Source organism: Miniopterus schreibersii (genome assembly GCF_964146895.1).
Source record: "Miniopterus schreibersii genome assembly, chromosome: 3".
NCBI lineage: Eukaryota > Metazoa > Chordata > Mammalia > Chiroptera > Miniopteridae > Miniopterus > Miniopterus schreibersii.
Window position 1 is genome coordinate 71,619,559 of NC_138103.1, and position 17,543 is coordinate 71,637,101.

The window sequence follows — 17,543 nt, forward strand, 5'->3', positions numbered from 1 at the left end:
CCACCGCTTAGCAGGTCCGAATCACCAGGTTCAGGGATGGATCTGTCCTCCCCTGTACCAAGGCCAGAGGTGGGTATTGATGAGGTCACCAAGGCAGCAGCGGAGGTGCAAGGAGTAGCGACATTCGTTTTCTAGGGTGACCTGTTCCCTCTTGCTCCAGTTCCCAGCTCCAGCAGCACCATGGCTGGGCTCAGTCCTTCCATCCGGGCCCACAGAGTGCCCTGCCCTTCCAGCCCCTCTCCTGGTCACTCACCCAGGACAACCACACAGTGGCCTCCTTCGTGAGGACAGCTTCCTGCTGCCACAGTCTCTCTCGAGAAAGGGACTAGAGCTGTTGGAGTCGACCAAACCCTCGCAGGTAGCCTAAAGTCAGCAGACACCATCACACCGAGAGTTAGTGACCAGCATGAGAGGGCTGCACGAATGATTCGCGTTTGCCAGGAAACACACTAGATCATTCTGGGGCTGGGTTCTCAGCTATTTTCAGCAAGAGCGGGTGATATGTAAAGGGACTTCCCCTTTTTTGCAGCACAGAGCCACCAATGCTGAGCAGTCTGAACATTTCTTGTTTGGAGATTGCCCTTCTGAACATCTCTCTGGCTGCCGAGTTTCTGAGGCCATTATAGCCCGATTTGATTTCTCAGCTCCAGGCATTAAGTAAACCCACCAAGCTGGGGTGGCGCTGCTCCCGTGATGGCTCCCCCTGTCAGCTGCTTTCTGCTGGCACTGCTGCTTTCTGCCAGCTGTAAAGTCGTCACCTCCTTGGATCCGATGTGCATCGAGGTGAGTCCATACTTTCTGTCTTTATCCAGATTAAGCTGCCTGGAAATGTTGAGAGTCAGCCTGCAGCCCCATCTGAGCCCTAGTATCCCAATGTCCACTGTTCTGAAAGGGCAATGAGGTGTGTAGAAGTTTTTAATTGTGCAGAAGGAGCCAAGCACTCAACCAGGGGATAGTCAGGCAGATCCTTAGTAGGAAGAAGTGAGAGTTTCCCTCCTCTGCAGACAATGCCCCCAAAATAACCCTAATTGGGACATGAAATATCAGCAGGGTCCCAGCCCAAAGAGCAGACTGCGAACTGCTTCCAGCACGGAGGAGCTGTTTGCCCAACATCCCAGCACATGGCCACTTCCCCAAACAGGCCTTCGGTTTCCTGGCTCTCGGGGCAGGGATTAGTAAAGACAACCTGTGCCAGGTTTCAGAGCATAGAAAGATCACTCTGAGTGAGTCTGGCATTCTCCTCGAGTTGGGCAGCCCTCCATCTGTTTTCCTAACCCACAGGAGTGACATCGGAGAACAGAGCCAAATGGCACCTTCTGTTTTAGACCATAATGATATTTATCAACCTGTGGGAAATTCTTGGAGGTGGTGGGAGAGAGCAGGTAGGGCCTCAGTCTCTTGCCATCTTCTAAAATGCTTCAACCTTCCTCCCACTGCCTCTGACCCCAGCAGGTGTACAGCACCACGTGGCCTGTTGGACAAGGGCTGGGGGCAGGAAGGATCATCAGGCTTGCTGGCCAGGTGGGCAGCTTTCCTAGGCTGGGGCTAAAAGCAGAAGTGGAGGCAGAAGCAGCATGATGCAGAAGGGTGGTTGTTGGCAGAACAGGGGAAAGACCTGCCAGGCAAGAGCGAGAATCCCAGCCAGGACTGGGACAAGCCTGGGAGCAGGAAGGAACGGCCTTACTAGTCTAGTATTAGGATGAAATCAGGGCGTGCTAAGACTAAGAGAAGGCACAAAGCCCAGGGGAGATGAAGGCTGGGAAGTGGGTGACTTTGTTCGAGCTGCCATAGCAAAGTACCATAGATGGGTGACTTAAACAAAAGAATTTCATTTTCTCACAGTTCTGGAAGCAATAACCCAAGATCAAGGCGTGGCAGGACTGGTTTCTCTCTCCTTGATTGTCGATGTCCCTCCACATTGTCTTCCTCTCTACATGTCTGTCTCCAAGTTTATTCTTTTTATAAAAACAGCAGTCATGTTGGATTAGGGCCCACCTTAACGATCTCATCTTAATTTAATTACCTATTGAAGGACTCTAGATCCAAATAAAGTCACATTCTGAGGGACCTGGTTAGGAATTCAACATATGAATTTGGTTGAGTGGCGGGTGGGGTATAATTCATCCCATAACAGAAGGAAGTGAGTAAGATGTTTCTATCAGCCCCAGAAGGCTGTCTCCTCCTCATTTAGGTTGGATGGTCAATGTCACACAGACATGGAGGTGGCAAGATAAGAGGACAGGAGTGGGGACACCACTTCCTCAGTGATCGGGTCACTATGCCATCCACCTCTGACAACATCCTCACATAGGCTAATATCACCATTACATTCCAGCCCATTGGGAAGCAGATTATTTTAAATGCCACACTCTTAAGCCAACCCATTCAACTCTTAAGTCCCCAATTCCTGCAGAGCCTCATCAGCCCTTCCAAAGCCCACAAGAGAGTCCTGGGAGATTTGCAAAGCCCATGGAAACACTGGACCAGTCTAGCTTCCTACTGAGGACAGCAGGCCCTGGAGCTGCCAGTTCCTTCCAGCTTTGGCAGAGGGAAGGGAAAGAGGCAAGGAGAGCACCCTAGACCTCTTGCTGCCTGCTGCAGGGCCTGCTGAGATGTTCAGGTGGCAAGAGCAGTGCTGAAGGTCCCAGGATCTCCAGGCCTGGACCTATGGTGCAGCAGGAACTTTCCTTTTTGGCTAAGTTTGCATTGAAACCTTCCAATACAACAACCCCTGTACAGCCCTCCCTCTGAAAGAGCTCAGATTTTAAATGCCCTGGGACCTATTCAATTAACATTGGATCTACATCTTCCTGGACCTCCTTTATCATGTATGAGTTCTTGGCTGCAGGATTCTAAGGTCGTGTATTGAGCCTTACCCTGTGTGAGTACTGGGGAGGTGGCTGGGGGGTACAAAGGTGGATGAGAGTTGTTCCTGAAGGCAAGGCACTTCCAGGCTGCAGGCAAGTGGGATAAGAGTGGGAATGGTGGGGGGGAAAGCTCTGACTTAAGGGTCTGGCCCGTCTTCAAGCGCAAACCATCCAGTTAGTCTCCCCCTCCCCCTGCTTTCCTTTCCCCTTTAGTTCTTCCCTCCAGCTTACCCATAGCCAACCACGCAATGAATAAGCTGTTCGTGTGACCACCAGGAGCTCGTCAAGGCTCTACCCTAACAACAAGAGTTGGTTTTGCTTTGTTTTCAGTTTAGTAACCTAAACCTTTTACTGAAGTACAACATAACTGTAGAAAAGTTCACCAAGCCTAAGTATACAGTTCAATGAGTTTTCACTAAGTAAATACACCTATGCGATCAGCACACAGATCAAGAAGTAGAACTTCCTCAGCGCCCTGGAGCCCCTTCCCACCTTCTCCCAGTCACCAGCCCCCGGGGACACCCAGTTCTCTCACTTCCATCACCACAGATCCATTTCGCCTCCCTTTGAATTTTATATACAGGAGACTCTAATAATGTGTGCTCCTTTGTGTCTGGCCGTCTTTGCTCAGCATTAAATATCGGAGATGCATTGATGCTGTGAAACTGCCGTTTGTCCGTTTTCATTACTGAGTGGTATTCTGTTGGGCGAGTGAGCCACCACCTATTATCTCTTCTGCTGCTGATGGGCCTTTGCACTGATTTCCATTTTTTTGGCTATCATGAATGCTGCTGCTTTGTAATTCTTATCTAAGTCTTTCGTAAGCAAATGTAGAAATCTTTATTATGTGCCTGCCAGGGAGTGGATGCATTTAGTCTTAGGGTATGCACATGTTTAACTTTAGCAGATATTGCCAGTTTCCAAATTTTTGGTACACATTTCTGTTCATCAGCAATGTATGTGAGTTCTGTTTTCCTCACAGTCTCACTAATATTTGCTATTGTTTGTTTGCGAAATCCATTCTGTTGGGTAGATAGTGGTATTTCACTGGGATTTAATTTTATTTTCCTGATGAATAATGAAATTGAGCACATTTTCATGTTTTTGTTGGCATTTGCATACCCTTGTGTGTGTGAAGTGCCTTCCAAGCCCTTTGCCCGTATTCTTTTGAGTGTCTGTCTTTTTTATTGAGTTGTAAGAGGTTTTTTTTATGTACCGTGGATATAAGTCCTTAATCATTTTGCAAATATCTTCTCTCACTTTGTGGCTTCTCTCACTTTCTACTTTCCTAGTGATACCTTTTTTTATGTTTACCAGCTTATTATAAAAGACATTTTAAAGGGTGCAGATGAAGAGATACATAGAACTGGGTCCAGAAGGGTCTCGAGAGCAGGAGCTTCTGTTCCTAAGGAACTGGGGTGCCCCACCCTCCTGCCACCCGGATGAACTTACTAACCCTGAAGGACTGTGCCTGCTTGTGAATGTTTTGTTTTATTTGCAGAGAGTAATTGTTACTCTGGGATTTGGAAGCTCATCAAACTCTCCTTTATCAAGAGTTCTTTGTAAAAAATTGAATGTATTGGGGTGACATTGGTTAATAAAATTATATAGGTTTCAGGTCCCTAGTGATATCTCCTGATGAGCAGAAGTCCTTAATTTTAATGTAGCTGGACTGATCATTAGTGCTTTACTTTCAGTGCATTTCTGTCCTGCTTAGGAATTTTTTTGCCTACTCAAGGCCATAAAGATATTATCCTGTTTTCTTCCAGAAGTTTTATGGTTTTGTATTTACTTCTATTTCTAGGTTTCACATTTAGATCTAGAGCCCATCTGGAATTACTTTTTGCATATAAGTGAGATAGGAGTTGAGGTGAATTTTTTAATAAAAGTTTTTGTTTGAAAATATTTCAAACTTAGACAAGTTCTAGAAATAATACAATGAACACCCATCGACACTCCATGTAGACTCTTCCATTGCTAAATACAACATTTTCTTTCTCTGTGTGTGTGTGTGTGTGTGTATGTGTGTATACAATTACTAATAAAATTAGACCTACGACTAAGTCTTTGGAGGCTGACAAATATGTAAAGCATAGCAGGAAATCAGTTGTAACATTTTAGATGTGCTCTTGAATAATTACTTGGGAGTGCAGGCATGCCTCCCTATTTCAAATGGGCTCACCTATTCTGTACACTCAAAACCACGGTAGGAGACAGTCCTTCAATTCTAGGTATGGAAAGATAGGAGGGGTGTTCAATAGAGCTTCTTTTTAGGAGAACCCCAAGTTCATGGATACAAGGGCTTCCTAATAGCTCCAGACAATGCCACAATGCTGTAATGATCCAGTGAAGTACTAGCTCCTCCTGGGAGTACTTGACATACAATATCCAATTAATCCTCAGAGTTGGCCTGAAAAGAGGGGCTATTGTCTGCCATTTACAGGTGGAGGAAAAGGGGGCTCAGAGAACACAGCTTGGGATTTGAACTCAAGCAGTCTGACTGTAAACAGAAAATGAATTGTGCATAATTGGAAAGCCCTTTGCCCAGAGGAATCAGATTGACAACCAAGTTTTAGGACTGTGCCCTCTTGGGAATGATTTGTTTTATTTACAGAGAGTAATTGCTACTCTGGGAATTGGCTCAAATTGCTATCTGTGGATAAAGGAGTGATCAACGGGGCGAGCTGGGGTTCAGCCTCCCAGGCCTCTTGTGCATGGGGGGGGGGTGCTGCTATGTGTGCCAAGTGCTGATGAGACATCCAAAAAGGTGAGAATTGGCACTAGAGTGAAACGCAGAGGATTCTAAGTCAGAAAATGATTTCAACACTATGAGAGGGGAAAATACAGTGCCACGGCAGGGAGTTAGAGATACAGCAGAAAGAAAGCAAAATAAGATCCTGATTGAAAAAATGCAAATGATAGCTGCAGGGAAAAGGGGCTGCAGGCACAGATCCAACACCGGGCAGTCGCTCAGCGTGAAAGGCCAGCTCCGCCCGAAGCTAGAGAGCCAGGGCTGGTGGGGCCCGAGCAGTGGGCCTGAGTGAGTGCCCTGTGACTTGGAAGGGGGTGGGCAGGGCCCTGTCCTAAATGCCATGTAGCCTTGCCAGGCCCTGCTAACTGCCTGAGGTCACAACGGGCCGAACCAAGCCAAGCAGCAGAGTGAGACACTGACCTTGGGAGCTGACCCCACTGGATTCTAGAGGAGACAGGCAGGTTTAGAGGAAGTGGTCATGTGGGGTGGTGGGGTGGGGGTGTCTGCCTGGGAAAGCAGCTGACCACGTGGTCCTGGCAGCCCGCCAGCCCCCAGCAGCAGGGCGGTGGCCACACCGCACCCTTTCCCGCACCCTGTCCTCTCCATTGCGTTATTCCGCCCTCCCGAAGCCTCTGCTATGCTCTCAGAATTCGCTCTCAGAAAGTTTTCATCTGAACCCTGACAGCGAGAAAGACATAACCTCACTGATGATTTCTGCCTTTAAAATGTACAACCTGAACCAAATCGTAAGGACAGATTAAAAAACAAAACAAAAACAAAAACAAATGAGGGACATCCGTAAACTATGAGGTTGTATTCATAAAAAAAAAAAAAGAAAAAAAAAATCAGTGCCATGAGAGATGATGAAAGGCTGAGGAATTGTCTCAGATTAAAGGAGACTAAAGAGAGAAGAAAAATAAGTGCCATGTGTGATCCTGGATTGAAAAAGCAAAAATTACTATAATAGATAATACTGGGATTATTGGCAAAATTTTAATATACACTGTATGTTGGATAATAATAGCATATCAACGTTAAATATTCTGAGCTTTTGGTAATGGCACTGTGGTTATATAAGAATACCCTTTTCCTTAAAAGATTTAGGGGTAAAAGGTCACGGCATCTGCAATTTACTCTCAAAAACAAAAAGAATGAGCCCTGGCTGGGTGGCTCCGTGGGTTGGAGCGTCGTTCCCGTGCACCAAAAGGTTGCGGGTTCAATTCCCGGTCCAGGCACATACCTAGGCCGCAGGTTTGATCCCGGTTGGGGCGTGTATGGGAGGCAACCAATTGATGTTTCTCTCACGTTGAATGTTTCTTTCTCTCTCCCTCCCTTACTCTCTCTCTAAAATCAATAAAAACATATCCTCAGGTGAGGATTTAAAAAAATTTTGAAAAAGAATGAATGTGTGTGCATGTGTGAGTGTATACTTCGTGCCTTAAAAAATACAATCAACTGAAAACAATTGGATGCTGCTTAAATGACCCCAGAGCATGAGGGGTTCTGGCCCCACCACCCGCAGTCTCCGAATGGTCGTTTTGACGGGACGGTGTGAGCGTGGAAGCCGAAGGGAGGGGCAGCGCAGCCTCTGCCGTGTGTTTGCTTTGTCAGCTCTTACCGGCCCCGATTCTCGTCATTGCCTCTTCCTCCCAGGGATCTAAGGCAGCTTCTCCCTAACAGGAGATGAAGGTCATGGCACAGGCGCTCGGTGGCTTCTCAGTTCCCCGCAGTGTGACATCCCCTGGTTCGCGGCCTCTCAGTTCAAGCTGAGCTGCTCGGCCACCCGCCTGCTCGTTTGCTCGGAGCATCCTCAGGCCCCCGGCTCAGCAGAGCTCCCCCTCGACTCCCAGCTTTTCCAATCGCATTAGGGCAATAAAGTGCTTAGGGAAGCACAAAAGAGGACCCCTTTAGGTGTCACAGGCACTTCCATATTCAGGAGGAGGGAACTGCCAGAGGGGAGCCTTTGGCTGCGGGGCCAGAACAGAGCAAGATGAATTGAGGGAAGGCCCCTTTCTCCATGTATACGTGACACCGGTTATGCCAATGGAGACAAGAAAAGTCCAATGTCCCCTCAGAGCTAATCCGAACCTTAACAGCTATTGGAGCAAAAGCTGCACATACATCTTCTCTCTGGGTCGCCCATGCTCATGGGCACCAAACAGGGGTGTCTAGTAACATATTTTTCCCACCAGCCAACTAAATCTAAGTTTTCAATGCAAAGGGTGCATTTCAAGGACATTTGGTGGATTTGTGGCACTGCCTGGAGGACCTTGGGTCTATAAAACGAAAAATGAATTACAGAGAAATATAAATGCAGCATGTTCATCAGTGATGTTCATAGTATTGCACAATATAGAAGAAACAGTGGTTTCTCATAGATTTGCATGCTCACTGTTACTACAAAAATAGTGCACCACTGAGCAGGGGCTGGAGTGAATAAAGCAAAGAGCAGTGAAAATGGTGACATCTCTAAAACATGATGTTTCAGAGCAAAGAGAATGTGTGTCCTCTCTTGTTTCCAGCTAAGCAGGGCTGTTGGCAACTCAGTATGAGGGAAGCTGCTGATCTCCAGTTGGATGGGGCAGGTCTCTCCCAGACCAGGGCAGTCTCAGGGGGGCCTCTAGTGAGAGCACTACAGGGTCCGGGGAAAGGCAGGGTCTGAGAGGTTGGGTGGAACCACATGGAGCCTGAGAGGATCTGAGCTGTGGCCCCCAAGTGCATTTGCCTTGGAGGTAATTTCAAAATAGACCCCATACCTGTCCACTACGCTTTATCCTAAGGCATCATCCAGATAAATTATGACCCCATAATTCTATAGACTTCTAACCAACCCCTTCCCATTTTGACCTAGTTACTCCAAGGTTTATAACTTGAGCTGGGGAATCTGACAAGAGTTTCTGGCAGAATTCTGAATACTTGACTCTCCTGGGACACAGGATCAGGCAGTCCTCTGAACTTATGTGTGGGGCTGTGCCCAAGAAACAGCAGCCTGTGGCTCCTGAGACCCAAAATGGATTCACACTTAAGGTTGCAAGGCCCCATGTCCTAAGGTCTGTGCCACACTGAGAACTCGTTTACAGGTTGTATTAAGAAAGTTTCTAATCACATATACAAATGTAGTTAGTTATAAGGAATCTCTATGTATGTATCACTCGATATTCAACAACCATCAACATTTTACTTACTAATATCATTTATCGACTCCTCCCCTCCCTTTTTGCCAGAATATTTTAAAGCAAATCTCAAACATCAAGTCATTTTACCCCAAAATACTTCAAAATGCATCTCAAAAAAATAAGAACATTTTTATCATTAATAAAATTTATAATTTTTTAGTACTCTCTAATATTCTGTCTGCATTCCAAGTTCCTTGATAGTCAATAAAAGTCTTTTCCTAAATGCATTATTTGAACTATAATCTAAGTGAGGGCTACTCTATTGTTTGCTGGTTTTGTCTCATAAGTAGCTTTTATGTCTTTTTTTACAAGAGCAGTCTCCCATCTCCTCCCACACCCTCTCTCTCCACTTCCACCCACAGCACTCACATGACCATAAAGCAAAGTCAGTTGTTCTATCGAATGCCCCACCTTCTGCATCTGGCTGATTGCCACCTTGTGGTGCTGTTGAACTTAAGTCCCTCACATCCCTTATAGACTGGAAGTTAAGCCTAAAGTCATGATTGGATTCAAGCTGTAATTGGCGGGGAGGGGGCAAGAATACCTCACAGGTGGTACTGTGTACTTCAAATTGTATCACATCACAAAGTATGAATGCCTGACTGTCTAATTTTGTTGATGCTAATGTAGAGTTGATTTGTTTTCAAAATGAAATAAAGCATTTTCAGGTATCCAAAATCAAACCTATAAAACAAAGTATATTCAAAGAAGTCTTGTTTCCATTCTTTCCCCTCTATCTGGTTCTTGTCTCCCCTTCAAGACAACCAGTTCTGAGTTTCTCCCCTATGGAGCCTTTTTGCAAATATAAGAAGATACACACGTACCTCTGTTACAGGAAAGGTTAGTATACAATATGCCGCATACTGCATCCCATTTACTATATATCTTATATACGTACATTCAACACCTTGCTTTTTTCACCACACATAAGTCATTTTGTATTTTTGCAAGTATATATTAGGTGAACACTCCAAGAATTGGGATTGCTGCTAAAAAATAACATATATGTAAACATGCTTGTCAATCAAATTACGAAGTCTGATATTAATTTACATTGTTTCTCTCATCAGAAAGAAGCCAACAAGACATATAACTGTGAAAACTTAAGTCTCAGAGAAATTCCTGACACTCTACCAAACACAACAGAATTTTTGGAGTTCGGTTTTAATTTCTTGCCTACAATCCAAAATACGACTTTCAGCAGACTCATAGATCTTGTCTTTTTGGATTTAACCAGGTATGTATCCGAGTTGCATTCTAATTGCATCTAGAACCTTTCTTGCCGGGGGGGGGGGGGCGGGGGGGAGGCACAGGGACCATCTGCTTATCCTGTGTGTTTACCCTCTCCCATGAAATAGCTCTATGCAGGTGAAATGTAATTTTTTAAAAAATCAATGGAGAAGAAAGGGAATTGTTAAACTAGATTAGGTCAGTTGTGCTGTTTAAGAAGCTCTAAGGAATATTGATAACAAAACTGAAAACATATGTACTGTATCAGATGTCATATTATACTACGTTATTGGGTGATAACATTTTAAAACTTTTACAGGAGAAACACACAATTTGCTAACTTTTTTTTTACAAATTGGGGAAAGAGTTCCATTATTTGGTTTTAGAGGCAGAATCTGGATTCCAAATGCTGAACTAGTGTTTAGGAACCAGTGGGCAGAAGGATCACAAGGAGATAAAGGAAGCAAACAAAAGGGAAATGCGGCGTGTGTGCATGTGTGTGTGCGTGTCCGTGTGTGTGCGTATCTGTGTGCATGTGTGCGTGTGCATGTGTGTCAGTGTGTGCATGCGTGTGCGTGTGTGCGTGTCCGTGTGTGTGCGTATCCGTGTGCGTGTGTGTGTCAGTGTGTGCATGCGTGTGCGTGTGTGCGTGTCCGTGTGCATGTGTGCGTGTGCATGTGTGTGTCAGTGTGTGCATGTGTGCGTGCATGCCCGTGTGTGCATGCATGTGCATGCGTGCGTGCGTGCCCGTGTGCGTGCGTGTGAAAGGGCTCCGCGCGGACGGGTGGATGGCGTCTGCGCCCTTTGCGCAGCTGCCCCGCGCAGGCCTCTGCGGAGCGGGGGGCCGTTCGCAACCACCGCCCCGTCTCACCTGTGGAAACCGCCGCTGCGGGGCAGGCAGGGCACAGGCGGTCATCCTGCTCATGGCGGCTGAGGAAACGGGGGCCCAGGGGACGCTGTGAGCTTGCTTACGTCACAGGGTAAGGAAACTGGGGCTCTGCTCCCCTCACTCCCAGCCCAGAGTCCCCCCAATGCCATCGGGCCACCTCCCCAGCCAAGACTCCACGTGGACGTGCTCAGAAACACTGGAGAGGAAATCTCGCGCTGCAAGGGACAGAGGTCTCCCGCCACCCGCCCGCCAGGCCCGAGGACCGACTTTCCCTCCCCTTTGCCACGGCCTAGCTGCAGAGGGGGAGTCTGAGCGCAGGGCCCAGGACAGCTCTTCCAGCTGGAGGGCTGCTCCTCTGCTCTCACTCTCAAAAGGAGTAATAACACGACCCCGTGCTTTCTAAACCCCTTTCCCCTGCTCCCCACCCCGCCCTGCCTTCTATCCGGCCCTAGTTAGACCTACATAGTCCTGTGTCTTTAGTTTTGCGAGGATGTTGTCTATCTTCTCTGCTCTCTCTTCCGTTCTGCTTTCCAGATCTTCCTCTCCGGAAGAATTTTGGTTTTTCCTGAGGTACATCCTTAGAAATTCCTTTAGTGAGAGTCTGTTAGCAGTGAACTCCCTTGGTCTTTGTTTTGTGAAAATGTCTTTATTTCACTCTGATTCTTGAAAGACAGTCTTTTCGGAAGTACGCGCCTAGGTTGACAGCACTTTTCCCCGCCTCAGATGCTATCATTCCAGGTGCCACTGCTGCTGCTGGGCAGTCCCCAATCTGTCTGACCACTGGCCATATGCCCGTGATCTGTCTCTTCCTTTCTGGATGTTTTCAATAGCTTCTCTTTGTCTTTGGCACTCTGTAGATTGTTAGGCTCCTTGAATGTGAGGTTGGTGGCTTTTGTCAATTCTAATATCCCAGTTGTCATCTGTTTGAACCTTGGCTTGCTCCTATTTACTCTCTTATCCCTGCTGGATCGCTAATTAGACTTATTGCATCTTCTCATCTAGCATACTTCGTATGTCTTAATATCTTTTTCTTGCTTTCCATCTCTTTGGGTTTTTGGACTATATTCTAGTTAATTTTCTCATATTTACTACTAGTCCATTAATATCCTCTTCAGTCATGTCTAATCTCCTGTATAGATTAAACATTGGCTTTCTAATTTCAATTATTTTCCATTTCAATAAGTTTCATTGATTTTTCATTTTACAAATATAGCAGATGAGTTTTAATATTGTTTTCGTTCACTGGACTGTTGATTCTTACTATTTTCTTTATGTCAAACATGTTTGATATAAACATATTTATCAGATATTCTGATAATATATATCAGAGAAAACCTGTATTGTTTATATATCATATATATTATCCGATACATCTGATAATTCTGGTATCTGCTTTCTTTTAACCTAATTCTGTAGGCCTTTTTCTCACTTTGGGAAATGTGTTTCCCTTGTGTTTATCGAATTTTTATTTTGAGCTCATTTATCTTTTGGAAAGTGTATAAATCTTTGGAAATGTGTGTAAATCTTTGTTTAAAATGCTTTCTTGGAGTTAGATAGTACCAATGAATTATTAGTATTGCCATATGTGACAATGGCATTATGGCTATAGAAAATAAGCCTGGATTCTTTTTGCAGATGCTTACTCAAAAATGTATGGGATATCTAGGATTTGCTTTAAAACAATCAGGTGAGAGAGGTGGGGATAGAGGAAGCAAAGAAGCACACGTGGCAAAATCTTGAGAATTGCTGCATCTGTGTGATAGGTATGTGAAGGTTCCTTGTATTATCCCTTTGCTTTTATGTAACTTTGAAAGTTTTCCTGATTAAAATTTAAGTACATCTATCTGGAAAAGGTTTCTATTTACTTCTGCCAGTTACCTGAAGTTACTGACATCCTAGAGCCACTTCAAACTAAATTTTCCACTTGGGTTTCTTTTGGAAGGTCCACAGAGGCAGCATGAATTCATGCCACAACCCTTCTGAGTAGAAGCTTATGGTTTGGGAACCTCAGAGGAGATTTTTCTTGTTGTTGTTTTTTTCCATTCAGGGCCAAGGCCAAGATAAACACATCCTTAGAGGCTCCCTCTGTGAGCTTTCTTTTTTAAGGTTACCCACTGAAAGGATCCCTTTTGAGGGTCTTGGTAATTAGCAGGTTTTTGATAGGACCTCTTATCCTATCCCCAAGCTTTGTCCCCTGCCACTGACACATGTGGCTCATTAATACCCAGGCTCCAAGGTACTGGAGACTTACAGATATTGGCATATGTGACAAAGCTAGCTCTAGGGCTCACTTTTCCTATGAGTTAAGGCTTCCTTTCCACAATTCATTTCTAAGGAATTCCCTCTTGACCTCCAGGAAGGTGTGTTGTGTATATGTGTGTGTGACCTAGTATTATTAGGCTCAATGACCAGGATGGGTGTCTCGTAACCTCTAGTGCTGCATATTTCTATGGAGCATTTTCATATATATCATTGGATTCACAACCATTCTACCAAGTAATCATTATTTCTATACTTTATAGATAAAAAAACAGGTTGAGAAAAGTTGTAACTTGCCCAGGTGACACAGATTCACATTAACATACTACTATTATGCATTATATATATAACACATATATAACATATGTTTTATGCATTATATAACATTTTATATTATTTAAAATAGTAAATAATAGTTTGATTTTTTTTTGACAATCAAACCACTAATTATTCCCCTAGATTCCAAACACAAACTTCTTGGAGTTCAATCTAAAAGGGCAAGATATCTGGGGTAAAAAATCTAAATGAGTGTGTTTAGAATTGAAGCTAGTCATTAATTCAACAGGTCAGCTGTGGTTACTAAAGAATGTCATTTTATGTTTTAATCTGAATAATAATGCACTGTTTTCACTACACAGAACTGATGACTTTGTTAATATAGGTCACTGTCACGGAGTTTTTTTTTTCTTTTTCCTAATTAATTATCTTAAATACTATTATCTTTTCAAGGTGCCAGATTAACTGGATACATGAAAACACTTTCCAAAGCCATCACCAACTGAACACAATTGTGTTGACTGGAAATCCCCTGATATTCATGGCAGAAACATCACTCAATGGGCCCAGGGCACTGAAGCACCTTTTCTTAATCCAAACTGGAATATCCAATCTCGAGTTTATCCCAGTGCACAATCTGGAAAACTTGGAAAGTCTGTATCTTGGAAGCAACCATATTTCCTCCATGAAGCTCCCGGGAAACTTCCCCACACAGAATCTGAAGGTTTTGGATTTTCAGAATAATGCTCTACACTACCTCTCTCGCCAAGACATGGACGCTCTGGCGGTCACCAACCTGAGCCTTAACTTTGATGGCAATGACATTAAAGGCATTGATCCTGGGGCTTTCCATTCAAAAGTCTTCCAAAGTTTGAGATTTGGAGGGACTCTTGACTTGTCTGTCATATTAAAAGGTCTACAGAACTCTACCACTCAGTCTCTCTGGCTGGGGACATACGAGGATGCTGATAGCCAAGACCTCACTCCAGCCATGCTTGAGGGACTTTGTGACACGTCTGTGGAGAGCCTCAACCTGCAGATGCACCATTTCTCTGACCTGTCATCCACCACATTCCAGTGCTTCACGCGCCTCCAGGAATTGGATCTGACGGCAACTCACTTGGATGAACTACCCTCTGGGATTCAGGGTATGAACTCTCTCACGAAATTAGTTCTCAATGTAAATAATTTTAAACAACTGTGTCAAATCAATGCTGCCAGTTTCCCATCCCTTACAGACCTCTATATCAAAGGCAACCAGAAGGAACTTGACCTCGGGGCTGGGTGTTTGGAAAAACTAGAAAATCTTCGGAGACTTGATTTAAGCCACAATGTTATAAAGGTTCCTGACTGCTGCAACCTGCAGCTCAAAAACCTGCACCACTTGCAGTACCTAAACCTGAGCTACTCTGGGTCCATTGGTCTCGAGAGTGAGGCGTTCCGAGAGTGTCCCGAGCTGGAAGTCCTGGATTTGGCATTTACCCACTTGACCATCGGTGCTCTGCAAAGCACTTTCCAAAACCTCCCTCGTCTGCAGGCTCTGAATCTCTCTCACTGCCTCCTTGATGCCAGCAACCAGCACCTTCTAGAGGGCCTGGCGGACCTCCGGCACCTGAATTTGCAGGGAAATCGCTTTCAGGGTGGGAGCATCTCGAAGACCAACCTATTTCAGACTGTCGGCAGCTTGGAGGTTTTGACTGTTTCCTCCTGTGAGCTCCTCTCCATAGACCGGGAAGCCTTCCACGGCCTTGGGAGGATGACTCACCTAGACTTAAGCCACAACAACCTGACGGCAAACAGCCTCGACGCTCTCGGCCCCCTCAAGGGGGTCCACCTCGATCTGGCCTCCAACAGCATTCGTGTCATCCCGCCCCGTCTCCTCCCCTTCTTGTCTCAGCAGAGCACCATCAATTTAAGTGACAATCCTCTGGACTGCACCTGCTCAAATGTCCATTTCATAACTTGGTTCAGAGAAAACCTGCAGAAACTCGAGGCCTCGGAGGAGACGGTGTGCGCAGACCCGCCGGCCGCAAGGGGGGTCAGGCTGGCTGAGGTCGAGCTGTCCTGCGGGATCACGGCCGTGGGCATTTTCTTTCTCGTGGTATTTTTCATCTTCTTCACTGTTCTCCTTGTTTTTTTAGTTAAATTCCTTCTGAGGTGGAAATACCAGCACATTTAGTGCTGAAGGTTTCTAGAGATGGCAAATAAATGTGTTTAGCACAACTGCCCTGGTAGCTAGTGAGCCAACTTTACAGATTGGTTCCAGGCGCTGGGTACGGATTTTTTGTGCTTTTCTGAGCCCCAGAACTAATGAACCTCCCTGGAAAGTCAAGGAGAGGTAGATGCAGCTGAGAGAGGCAGAGACATTTCCTCACACGGAAGGTGGGTGGAAGTCGAGGGCCAGGCCAGGACGGTCACCACGAGGAGGCCACCTCCCTGACACTCAGAGGCATCCTTTGAAGCACCTCCCACCCAGACCACCCGGACCCTAAAAGGAGACCATCGACACCCACAACTTAGCAGGGCCGAGGACCCTAGCTCCCAACTCTCTCCTACAATTCAGGCACTGTGCTTTGGTCTGAGTTCCCAGGAACGTAGCAGTTTGGGGAACTTGGGGATAAAGTCTTAAAGTTTATTTTAAATGAAAAAGGGAAAACAATGAATTTCAAAGAAGAGGCTGAGAAATGAATCTTGCCATCAAACTGACTCCATTAAACTCCTTAAATCCTTAGGTGTCTGCAGTCTCTACAATGCCACTAGGGTGCAAATAGCTACAAAAAAAAAAAAAAAAAAGACAGACTCTGCCAGCTCCTCCGTCCCCCAGGTTTAGGATTTTTGCAGCATTGGCCCCACTCACCTGAGAACCAGGGAAGTGCCTTCTGCCAACACGGTGTTCCCACTGTTAGGTCACCAAGCCCAACTCACAGGTGGGCTGTGGTCCAAATGCGCTTCTCATTTGGATGCCTGGTCCTTCGAAGCTTCTTTCCCACAGGAATCATGAGATAAACAGTGGTTTGGCTCCCAGGCCAGCTCTCAAACACCTATTCACCTGGGACAGCAATTGAGATAGCACATTTACAATGAAAACCAGTGGAAGAAAACACCACTGCAGACCAGCTGTCTGGCCAGGGCACAATAACTTCTCACTGGCTCAGTGAGAAGTTTCTGTTGAGCTGGGGAGTCAGCAAAGGTAGTACCAGCGACAGAAAGGGGAGGTAAAGAGGACAGAGAACCTGGCAGTGTGATCGCTCAGGCCCACAGGTCGCCCTTCCCAGGCTCCATCTCCTGAAGTCTGCATTGGTGGACAAGAGAGCTCTTGTACTCAGGCGCTGCATTAAAAGGCCTCAAGTTCTATAGCCAATTTTAAGCTAGCGATGGTAACTTAGAGTTATGAAATTCTGATTGGGTAGCAAAGGAAAATTTGATTAATCTCCAACCAGAATTTATTGGCCCTTAGACTGAGGGCTAATAGTGGGACATAATAACAGAGTGGAAACTTGGGGATCAGTTCCTTTTTACTTGTAAATGCCCAGAAAAAGCAGGAAAGACAAGGGAATAGGGAAGTCATAACCTTCACTGAAAATGCTCTGTTAGTTTTAGGGGATATTTTGTACTAGATAGGAGGCCAAGTTTTCCCACGAGTTCTTGGTTAGGGAAACAGGCTAGGGCTAGGGTAAGGGGAGTGAGGCTTTTGCCTTGGGTGCAAAATTTAAGGGAGAACCGCATTATTTACAATAACCATGAATTGGAAACAGCCCAAAGGCCCATCAGTAAGTGAGTGGATAAAAAAGCTATGGGACATTTATACAATGGGATACTACGCAGCCATAAAAAAGGAAATCTTACCTTTTGTGACAGCATGGATGGACCTGGGGATTATTATGCCAAGTGAAATGAGGCAGTCAGAGAAAGACAAGTACCACATGATCTCACTTATAGAATAAAATATACTGATGAACAAAAAAGAAACAGAAGCATGGATACATGGAACAGACTGACAGCTGTCAGAGGGGAGTGGGCAGGGGAGGGCTAGATGAAAAAAGGGAAGGGGGGTGGGGGCTGGATGGAGGTGGGAAAAGGGGGTGAAAATGGGA

At 45.5% G+C, this 17,543-nt stretch overlaps 1 protein-coding gene across 1 annotated transcript; it reads left to right on the forward strand.

Annotated features, from left to right (window-relative positions):
- Positions 1-547: 547 nt before the first annotated feature.
- CD180 (CD180 molecule) lies at positions 548-16,224 on the forward strand. The gene is made up of 3 exons (XM_081132852.1): positions 548-783; positions 9,866-10,032; positions 13,903-16,224. Exons 1-3 carry the CDS (start codon positions 694-696, stop codon positions 15,626-15,628), a joined length of 1,983 nt encoding a protein of 660 aa, XP_080988978.1. The 5' UTR covers positions 548-693; the 3' UTR covers positions 15,629-16,224.
- Positions 16,225-17,543: the final 1,319 nt, after the last annotated feature.

Coding starts and splice junctions, on each gene's coding strand:
- CD180 (XM_081132852.1), top strand. CDS start 694: ATGGCTCCCCCTGTCAGCTGCTTTCTGCTGGCACTGCTGCTTTCTGCC. Junction 784..9,865: donor TGGATCCGATGTGCATCGAG/GTGAGTCCATAC, acceptor TTCTCTCATCAG/AAAGAAGCCAACAAGACATA. Junction 10,033..13,902: donor GTCTTTTTGGATTTAACCAG/GTATGTATCCGA, acceptor TATCTTTTCAAG/GTGCCAGATTAACTGGATAC.